Source organism: Pseudochaenichthys georgianus, chromosome 14, assembly GCF_902827115.2.
Source record: "Pseudochaenichthys georgianus chromosome 14, fPseGeo1.2, whole genome shotgun sequence".
Classification (NCBI taxonomy): Eukaryota; Metazoa; Chordata; class Actinopteri; order Perciformes; family Channichthyidae; genus Pseudochaenichthys; species Pseudochaenichthys georgianus.
This window is the reverse complement of record NC_047516.1, coordinates 23,553,990-23,565,256: the sequence shown is the minus strand read 5'-3', so window position 1 is coordinate 23,565,256 and position 11,267 is coordinate 23,553,990. Positions and strand designations below refer to the sequence as shown.

The window sequence follows — 11,267 nt, the reverse complement described above, 5'->3', positions numbered from 1 at the left end:
TTTTGCCTTGGGTAAAAATAATGGCAATATACGGGAAAGGAAATGTATTACAAATCATCCCAATCCATAATGAAATGGATAAAAGGAATTTCTTTTCTTTTTAACAGTTTCCATGTCATGTGTTGTAAAGACTCCATAATCAATCCAGAAGTGAAGAAGATAATCGTATCCAATAGGAGCACTCAAATCAATAAGAAGTGTGGCCCCTTTTCCAGAGTAGTTATACAATGTCGTATTGATTAAGAGTCAATGGGTCACATGACATGAAAGCTGTTCAAAACGAAATATTCAAATAAATATACCGTACTTTTCGGACTATAAAGCGCACCTCCATATAAGCCGCAGCAGCTAAATTGTCCGTCTGTCTTGCTCTCGTTCTGTCTCTCGGTTCCACTTTTACTTTGGCGCGCGACCTGTCTCACTCTTTTCCTCCAGCTTTTCCTGCTGGAGCCCGCCGCTTAAAGGTGGCGGGCGCGGACCGGTCATAGAGCCCATAGCGTTAAAGGTGGTTAATTTTACCTGTAAAATCCATAGATTTAGGAGGTTCCCTAGTGGCCGTTAGCTGTACAAAAAAAATGGGGAAAAAAGTCGCGGCTTATAGTCCGAAAAGTACGGTAGTAATTGGTTTTGTGTCATTTAAGACAGGAAGACGCCCTGTAAGATAGCGGCCGAATATCCAACTTACAAACTTCACTGTGCTGCTGAAATCTCAAGTTCGTTAGCATTTTGCAAATCAGTCTTTCCGAAAAAATCTCAATCGTACTTTGCAGGACATTTAAATGTTAAAACCATATTATTTTTACTAAGTTTCGTAAGCAGAAAGACAACAAAAAAACAGTGAGGCTAATCGTTCTCTTACCCTTTTAAAAATATTTGACGAAGCACTTAATTGCATTGCATTAGGCATTGATTCAATTAAATATATGTAAAGCCACATGAGTAGTTAGTATAGCTTGTGTCATCAAACCCGTTCTAAAGAGGCTCACGGATGTAGCTTCATGTTGGACCAATAAACCAAAAGAACGAGGTCAGTACGAAGATTATTTCACATTTTCTTTTCCATATATATTTATATATATATATAGCAGTCGATTTAACAGGTCAATGGTTGAGATCTAACAGGTCATAATTACACAGGAATGAAACATTGCTTTCGGGAAACTGTAAAAAGGCATAAGTAGGGAAACCATTCCTTCAAAACATCTCCAAAGAAATACACTCTAAGGCATTGGCAGATAACACACAGACCATATTAAGCTTGAAGACAGAGCGAAAACACGCATTGGCAAAAAAAAACAAGTGCAAGCGTCATGGTGGGAGTCTGTTTGAACGTCCCGTTGAAGACCCCGATGGATCTCCTCATCTTCATCACAGAACAGTTCATAAATAATGAGAACAGAGCACAGCATACACACACAGTGCTATCTCTGCTATGTCTCCTTGTAGAGCTGCTAATTAACCTACGAGACAGCTTTAGCGTCCTGTGACGGTTTATAAACACTTTCTCTGAAGGACTATTCTCAGTCTCACTGAATCCTCAGCAGTTTTTTTGGCATAAAATGGTGAAATGCTGCCAGCTTCGGTCTAAAACCAGCAAGAAGCCTCTTGTTTGCGTCATGGATTTCATCTTGAAGCTACACCAGGCAGCCCATCACGTGGCACTTTCACATATCATCGTAGATCGTCTGACTGTGAAGCACCGTAGGAAATACGCAGGGGAGTAAAATGGAAGCCTGGGTCGAGTAAAATCATATTATACATACTGTAGTTAAACTGATATTTTAAAACTCCCAAGGAATTCATTCTTAGTCCAGTTGAAGCTGTGCTGATAGCAGATCATTGCGTTATTAAGAGAACGTGTTTCTGGGTCTTTCAAACACGTGGTCGCCATTTGATTCAAATGCAACCAAGTCGAGGTTAATAACATGGACTGAAGATGCAGGCTTTTCTAGCACGAAACACCTACAGTACACTCTGCAGATACAACAACTCTCTTCAACTACGTGAAGCTTCTTGCAATACTGCAAATACTAAAACAAACCGGCAGGAGAAATCGGTGAGAAATATGTTTACAAAGTCTTTTCCATGGAGAAGTCCCAGATGGTTTTCTTTGTCTCGAGTTTGAAGGTGCAGTCTGCGCCAGTGTGTGCAAAGTCACTGCGTCAAGAGTGTTAGGATTGTGAGGACAAAACTAAATAAATAATATCTGCTGTGTATAAATATGGTTCTGTACAGTATTTTATTCTTATTTATTTTACGTGTTGATTTATTATTATTGTCCTAAAATGTTCCTCCATATGTCCACGAGCTGATCAGATACAAACGGTGACAGACCGGGCTACGTGTGGTCGGGAAATCTTCATTTGCTGAGGGCTCTCGCCTGCAGATATAATAATCCAACATGCGTCACTCCTCTTCCTCCTCCTCCTCTTCCTCCTCCTCCCCCTCCTCCTCTTCCTCCTCATCCTCCTCCTCTTCCTCCTCTTCCTCCTCCTCATCCTCCTCCTCTTTGATCTCCACGTACTCCATCACTGCCTCTCCATCCTCTTCATGAGAATCTGATTTCTGGCTTGTCTCCTCACCTTCTTCTTCTTCATCCTCCTCCTCCTCCTCAGACTCCTCCTCCACTTCATCCAGAAGCTCCTCCTCTTCCTCTTCCTCTCCTACGTCTCTCTCTTCTTCATACGAGGATATGGGCGAGTAGTGAGGGAGGTCGTACACTGGAGGGCTGCTGGGAGGAGACGAGGAGCCGGGGGGGACGGGGATCGTGATGGCAACCGGGATGGAGAAAGCAGGAAGTGTCTCAGCTTCGACGACCTCTCGCACCTTCCTGGAGTTCTGGTTCTGTCCGGTGGTCCCGGAGGTGTTTGGGCCAGAGGAGGGGATGACGGCCATGCCCAGCCCCGAGGTCAGGGCTCTGGGAGGGGTGCTGTACTCTCTGATCTCCCCCGGCTCCAGGGGGTCCGGACCACAGGGGTCGTGCTCGCTGCAGCACAGCTTCCCGTCCAGCTTGGAGATGAAGAGCAGGCCGTCGCGGTGCAGGATGCAGAAGGAGCTGGGGCACATCGCGCAGAAAGAGGACGCCTCCGTACAGCAGACATCACACTGATGCCACGGACACTCCCAGCGACCTGCAATACAGACAAGAAGATACAATGACCACAAAAAACAAGTTTAAAATGTATTTACAAATATTAATAATAATAATCCATTTGATTTATAAGCGCACTTTTCATTTGAGTAAACAAAACTCAAAGTGCTACGGAGTAAAATGGTTGAAACAAAACAACAACAATATAATAAAGTAGACAACAGAATACAAACCGTGACGTGTGTGCCTGTGTTATAGTGACACAAAGTCAAAGATGTTTCAGTGTAATAAAATAATATATAAATAATATTTAGATTATTTTAGATTAGATATATTCATTGATCCCAAATTGGGAAATAGTTTTGTTACAGCAGCATGTTAACAAGGCACATTATAAAATATACAAAATAAGTAAGAATACACTGTAATAGACAAATGTACTGCTAAAACTAAATATATAAACATACTAAATACATTAATGTTACGGTTTTTCTATTATACTCACTTCCCCCTTTAGATATATGATATCAGGATTGGGGTCTAATCGCCAAACACTATTAATATTTCAATCATATGGCGTGAATAAATGTTCTTTAAACATAACACGAAGTCTCTCCTGATTGACACATCCCCAGTTGGAGAAACCCAGAGAGGTTTGTGTCTTCAGGATTGTGGGAAACGGTATTTGGATCTCTCCGTCTGTGCATGACTGACCTGCGGGCCTCTTGGTGAGGTTCAGGCAGTCTGCGTGGTAAACCTTGGGGCAGCCGGGCCTCTTACAGGAGACCATCTGTCCTCCATCTCCGCAGCTGAAACACTCGTCCTCCCGCTCTTTGGTCACCGGCACCTTCTTCCTCTTACCCCTCCTCTTCATCTTTCGCCCTTTATCGTCAGATGGAGGGTTGTTCTGTTCAGAGGGAAGATTTTAACATAGCTTTTTATTGATGAGACTCAATTATGATGTGCCCCTTTAGAAAAGTCTTACCTCAGGTCGTGGTGACTGTATACATTTAGAATTCAGTCATTTGTTTTAAATACTTCTACTTTATCTGAGCACCTTTGAACTTCTTCACAACACGGAAAGTCTGTTCTGAACCGAGGGATGAAGTCAAATCTACTTTTTGAAAAGCCTTTGTTTTGATGAGACTAAATTATGATGTGCTTTTTTAAGGAGAAATTAGCTATTAGCTCAAATCTGGCATCATTTCTCTCTTTTTTGAGATTAATGTATTTGTATGCATGGTCCTTAAATATATAATAATAAGAAGTCTTACCTCAGTTAGTGGTAACTTCAAGTATTTAAGTACATTCTTACTTACATACTTCTTCACAACACTGAAAGTCTGTTCTGAACCAAGGGATGAAGTAAAATCTACTTTTTTTAAAAGCCTCATTTGCCTTGCATCAATTGTAAAATGCTTCGATACCATATCTGGTGCATTGCTGTAGAATACACTACCCACAACCCTACTGTATATAAAGGAATTAGCACACTATTGTACATCTACAGAAGTAACATGCTAAATATACATGAATGCAGGAGTAATATTGATCTAAAAGCATCCTACTGTATATAAAAGTAAACCGCCAGTGAGCCTCAGACACCAGAAATATTGTTAAATTAATATATATGCATGTAAAACACACACACACACACACACACACACACACACACACACACACACACACACACACACACACACACACACACACACCCCCCTGAGTTGCTCCTGATGGCCAACGGTGTGTGAATGTGTGTGAATGTTAGGTCCTAGAGAAAGCAACACTGCGCTGTATGACTGGGTGTGAATGGGTGAACGGCATGTAGTATGTAAAGCGCTTTGAGGGGTCTTAAACACACACACACACACACACACACACACACACACACACACACACACACACACACACACACACACACACACACACACACACACACACACACACACACACACACACACACATACAAACACACACACACACAATACCATTAACAGATCATTTTACCGAGTGTGGAATGCATCTAAATGAATGTAGGGGATTACTTTAGTCGTTGTTATTGTTTGTTTGTGTTTTCCGATGTTCTTTATGTTTCCCTTTGTACATATAAGCAGTAAAAACCATTGTTTCATTTGTATATGCATACATTTTGCTTTCGATTTCTAAATGACAAGCCCCTGGTTATGCATTGTAGAAACGTAATAAAAAGATTTTTGATCTGAAAAGTGAAACACTGACCTTTGGCCTGACCCCCAGGAAGCCGCTGCAGTTCGGAGCTCCACATTTACAGACTGTCTTCCCGTTCCCCAAACACTCCAGGTTGTAGTTGAAGGTGAGCTCTGTGCCTGCACGCAAACACAAAATACCTCCACGTCAGAATTCCTCATTTACCAGTGTTTCCATTAAACGTGACGAGGTTCTTCGTTGACCAAATACTGAATGGTCGATGTTTGACCAAACTCCCTCGTGTCAGCGGTTATATTTACCTGCAGCGACGTCGATGAGAGCGAACAGACCCACCCTGGTGTCTCCGCTCACCGTCCACTTCTGCGTCTCACAGTTGGGCTGACAGCAGTGGTTCATGAAGCGAGCCTCGTTCCCCTTCGGACCCGCGTCGATGACTCGATCCTGACAAACGGAGACACAACAGATGAAACTGCAGCTTCCACACTTTAAATACTGTTGTCATGCCAATGCTACAGCCAGTGCGAGCAGAGACTTGTTGGTATCTTGGCCAGACTTTCCCTTTGCCCGTCTGACTGATCAGCAGTGGATAGAGGTTGATGGTATTTACTGGAGAACCGACAATTGTTTCTACTGAAAAGTCACAAATCTGGGAAATGTTTTGTAAAATTGTACACATTTAAATGGAGCAATCTCCAACCAGTAGTGTTAACATGTGTTAGCACAAAGAGGTCCTGGTCTTGGTTCTTGTTTAGTTCAAATGGCCTTTTTGATCGTGTCTTATAATTCTCCCGTAAAATAAATAATATATTTAAGACGTCTATTTTTATGATATAGTCTAAAAGTCAACTTCACAAGCATTTTTTCATTTTAAATCTTTCCTAAAACAAATTTGGATCGTTTTTACGGAATAATTATGTGTGTTAAGCTTGGTTTGTTTGTGTGTTTGTCAGCAGGTAAACCGATAGTTACGGCTGTAACTACGGTTCTATGAGTCCCGGATGACCGCCAGAGGCGGTGCTTTAGCACTGGATATGTCCATCGCGCGCATGCGCAGCTCGAGTACCAATAACAACAAAGCCACCTGTGACCCACGTGACACCGGCTATATCAGCCGGTATTGTCAGAGGATCTGTTCCCCGAATCTTCTCGCGAGCACACAAGAATTCTGAGTGACAGGGAACTCTGGCGGTCATCCGGGACTCATAGAACCGTAGTTACAGCCGTAACTATCGTTCTATTTCGTCCCTACTGACCGCCAGAGGCGGTGCTTTAGCACTGGATGACCTATACCAACAATGTCATGAAGAATCCAAGCCCTTGCTCACCACTGGAAGCAGCGGAGCTCGGCAAAAGGACCACGCCCAAAGAATGGGGAGTGGCGACATTGACCTGATGACAACTGGAGAATGTGCCAGAAGACGCCCACGACGCCGCGGCGCAGATGGTCTCCAGGGGCACCCCTCTCAGGGCAGCCCAATATGTTGAGATGCTCCTTGTAGAGTGGCATCTCAGCCTGGTGGCAGGGGGCAGCCACTGGCCCCGTAAGCCTGTGAGATGGTATCGACAACCCAGTGGGGAAGCCACTGGTTAGAGGGCCTAACCTCCTTTAGTGCCGCCAGGGCAAACTCAAGAGTTGCTCCTCCTGCCGTATACAGGCAGTAGCCTTGATATACGCCCTTTGGGCACCCCCCGGGCACAGCAACTTCGATGTGCCGTACTCCTGAATGTCAAAGCGTGCCAGCTGGGCAGGCTGATTGAAGTGAGTTTGTGGAAGGACCCCGGGCGGGAATGCCACATTTGCCCAAAGGGCAACGCATGAGAGTCCCACCTCGGGCATGTATTGTTTATGGAGAGGACATGCAACTCCCCGACTCGCTTCCCTGAGGCTATGGCAAGCAGAAATGCTGCCTTTGTGGGCAGCCACCTAAGCCCCACCTGGGCCAGGGGCTCGAAGGGAGGAGGTGATAGGGCATCCGGCAGCAAGGGCAGGTCCCAAGCCGGAGCCCTCGGGGTGCAAGGGGGACGCTGCCGTAAAGCCCCTCTCATAAAGAGGGACACCGACCTGTGGCACCCCGCCGTGGCGCCGTCGACCCGAACATGTCGGGCAGAATCGCAGCCACATAAATTCAGAGTGGAGTGAGAACGTCCACTATCTAGAAGGGACTGTTGTCTAAGCAACAACGTACATGCTGTCCCCAAGGAACACGCACATTCTTGCCCCCCAGTTGGGGTAGAAAGTGCGTGAGTGCAAGCTGCACGGCCCGAAGCTCTAGCACGTTGACCCGGCGCGCACTCTGCTGGGCAGACCACTGACCCTGAACGGTCCTGCCCTGCCGCACTGCACCCCACCCTGAGAGACATGCACCTATGGTGATGGTCTCCTGGCGGGATGGGATGGCGCCCATGGGCACGCCTACCAGAGATAGGCCCTGCCCCTCCAGCGTGACGGAGAGTGGAGCAATGCTGCGACACCCTGACTTCACTGTGCCTGTGCCACTTGGCGTCCAAGTGAAGGCTGTTCAGCCACATCTGCATGGGGCACAACGACAGCGGGCCTAAGGGCCCAGCGGCCGAGGCAGCTGCCAGTCTGCCCAAGGGCCGGAGGAACTGAATATAAGGCACCCTCTTGCCCGGCCCACGTGGAAGTAGGCATCCCTCGGTTAGGAACCACTCCACCTGTGCGTATGCAGTAGTCAGCATATAGAATGGCAGCACCTTCAGGAATCTGTTGATTCCTCTGAGGTCCAAGATCGGGCGAAATCCGCCGACTTTCTTGCTAACGAGAAAGTATGCCGAGTAGAACCCCCTGGCTAAGCAGAGGGTCTTACTGGGTTGATTGCGTCCTTGGACAAAAGGACGGACAACTCTTGGCCCAGAGGTAGGGCCCCTGCCGGATCGCTGACGACTGTCAATTAGACCCAGCCGAAGGCTAGGGGCCGGAGCTGCGGTCCGTACCCCTGGGTTAAGGTGAAAACCACCCAAGGGACGGAAGTACAGACTGCCCAGAAACTGAGCTGCTGCTGGGAAAGCAGCCGCCGACCACCCTCGAGATTTCAGAGCCCAGCCCCCCGGACCCTGGAGCCTCTTGGGGGGTTCCGGTCAGGCTCTGGGGCACGAGGCCGCCTGGAAGGCGGGCGACATGGGGCACGAAAGTCATTGGGAGGCGGTTGAGTGGGCCGCTAAGACCTCTGCAGACCACCCCTGTAATCCAGCGGCTGAGTGCGGCTGCTAGAGTGGCCCCTGGGCCTGCTGGGAGTGGGCACAGGTCTGCGAGGACCCGAGTGCTGCTGCCTGGTCTGCCTAGCTTGGGCGGCACACTCCAGTGCCTCCGAGGGCAGCTGATCTAAACAGCTCCCCTGGCTCGACTGGTACGCGACGGAGGACTCTCCGTCAACCGGAGGAGGTGCGTCAGCCGAAGGAGGGGCGCCAACCGAAGGAGGGGCGCCAACCGAAGGAGGGGCGCCCACCGAAGGGGGGGTTAGCAGCCCCTACACCGGGCCCAGGCTGAAGGGCCAAGAGGCGACTTCATCATGCCCCTATCGGCAGCTAGCCGATCCACTTTAGAGGACAGCCTATTTCTAGTCCTTCTATTGGGGGGAGCACACAAAGCCATCGCTCCCTCAAGTCGCCGGGAACGGCCGAATTGATCTGGAGGAGTTCGTGATTCGAGCCACTCTGAGCACCCGAGGCATGCAGCTACAGCTCATGCAGGCGTTTACCGTGAGAACCTCCCTCAGATGCTCGAATTTCGTCCCCACTGACCGCCAGAAGCGGCCGAGGCAGGAGGGGCAGCGGTCGTGGCCGTCCTCGGGCTCAAGAGAAACCCTACAGGCGCTACATGAATGAACCATTCTGTAGGTAGCCAGATGCAGCGTAGCCAGGAGCGGGTGCGGGAACACAGCCTTCACCAGCTACCTGCTTAATGGAAAGAGTAGAGCGTTGCTGCTACTCGCCGAACAGAAAGAGGGATGTAATTACACCCACGTTTACGGCAGAGGGAGCGGGAGCGAGATCACTGCCTTCACCTAGCTGGATTAGTAAATAAGGCAGTTTACCAAGAGCGGGGGCGAAAACACTGCCTTCACTGGCTGAGCTAGAGGCGAGTGCCAGATGCAGCGTAACCGGGAGCGGGTGCGGGAACACAGCCTTCACCAGCTACCTGCTTAACGGAACCAGGCAGTTTAGCGTCTACCAGGAGCGGGGGCGAGAACACTGCCTTCACTGGTTAAATTAAGACGAATGCCAGATGCAGCGTAACCGGGAGCGGGTGCGGGAACGCAGCCTTCACCAGCTACCTGCTTAACAGAATAAACAAGGCAGTTTAGCGTCTACCAGGAGCGGGGGCGAGAACACTGCCTTCACTGGTTGAGTTAGAGACGAATGCCAGATGCAGCGTAACCGGGAGCGGGTGCGGGAACACAGCCTTCACCAGCTACCTGCTTAACAGAAAAACAAGGCAGTTTGGCGTCTACCAGGAGCGGGGGCAAGAACTGCCTTCACTGGTTGAGTTAGAGACGAATGCCAGATGCAGTGTAACCGGGAGCGGGTGCGGGAACACAGCCTTCACCAGCTACCTGCTTAACAGAAAAACAAGGCAGTTTGGCATCTACCAGGAGCGGGGGCGAGAACTGCCTTCACTGGTTGAGTTAGAGACGAATGCCAGATGCAGTGTAACCGGGAGCGGGTGCGGGAACACAGCCTTCACCGGCTACCTGCTTAACGGAGAAACAAGGCAGTTCCGCGTCCACCAGGAGCGGGGGCGAGAACACTGCCTTCACTGGTCGAGTTAGAGACGAATGCCAGATGCAGCGTAACCGGGAGCGGGTGCGGGAACACAGCCTTCACCGGCTACCTGCTTAACGGAAAAACGAGGCCGTTTGGCGTCTACCAGGAGTGGGGGCGAGAACTGCCTTCACTGGTTAAGTTAGAGTCGAACGCCAGATGCAGTGTAACCGGGAGCGGGAACACAGCCTTCACCGGCTACCTGCTGAACGGGAAGAGTAGAGCGGTGCTACTACTCGCCGAACAGAAAAATGGATGTAGCTACATCCGCATTACCGGTAGAGGGAGCGGGAGCGAGAGCACTGCCTTCACCTAGCTGGGTAAAATAAAGAAGCTAACAGTATACGCAAGACGTTAGCCGAGCGGCTGCTGCTAACGATCAAGCGAGATCAAGTCAAATAACACACATGTTTAAGACCAGATAACTAGCTTCTAAAGAATAGAATAGCACAGAGCCGTAGTTACAGCAGTAACCATGGCCAGGGCTCACACGGCATCTAACCGTAGTTACAGTAGTAACTATGGCCAGTACTTACACGGCTTAGCACCGTCGTTACAGTCGTAACTCTGGCCAGTACTTGCACGGCTTGGATACTTACACAGCATAGAGCCGTAGTTACAGTAGTAACTCTGGCCAGTACTTGCACGGCTTGGAACCGTAGTTACAGTAGTAACTATGGCCAGTACTTACATGGTTTAGAACCGTAGTTACAGTAGTAACTATGGCCATTACACGGCATAGAGCCGTAGTTACGGTATTGCCTATGGCCAGTACGTGCACGGCTTGGAACCGTAGTTACAGTAGTAACTATGGCCAGTACTTACGGCTTAACCCCGTAGTTACAGTATTAACTATGGCCAGTACTTACACAGCTTGGAACCGTAGTTACAGTAGTAATTATGGCCAGTACTTACGGCTTAGAACCTTAGTTACAATAGTAACTGTGGCCGGTGCCTAAAAGTGTCAGCCAACGGCTGCCCACTAGACAATATAATATTGGGAGGATGAAATCCTCCTTAATGGCCATACATGCAGAGCACACGCACACACAGTGAAGATTGTTCTCTGCATATCGTCCTAGTGCTAGGAGTCTAGTACTAGGAGCAGTAAATACCACGATATAGCGCTACTGCAACCATACCATGCGTTTACCGGGAGCAGCAGCGAGAGCACTGCCCTCACCGGCTGAGTTAAATAATGAAGCTT

General features: G+C 48.5%; 1 protein-coding gene across 4 annotated transcripts in view; it reads right to left on the bottom strand.

Moving 5' to 3' along the window:
* Positions 1 to 526: 526 nt before the first annotated feature.
* Positions 527 to 11,267, bottom strand: part of nsd1b (nuclear receptor binding SET domain protein 1b) — a 45,748-nt gene continuing 35,007 nt past the window's right edge. For all 4 annotated transcript variants that reach the window (XM_034098503.2, XM_034098502.2, XM_034098504.2 and 1 more), the window contains exons 21-24: positions 5,578 to 5,719; positions 5,330 to 5,436; positions 3,806 to 3,998; positions 527 to 3,131 (exon numbers count right to left, since the gene is read on the bottom strand). In XM_034098503.2, the coding sequence (XP_033954394.1) occupies positions 2,407 to 3,131; positions 3,806 to 3,998; positions 5,330 to 5,436; positions 5,578 to 5,719 (1,167 nt within the window). In that variant the 3' untranslated portion in view covers positions 527 to 2,406. The remainder of the gene's footprint in view (positions 3,132 to 3,805; positions 3,999 to 5,329; positions 5,437 to 5,577; positions 5,720 to 11,267) is intronic.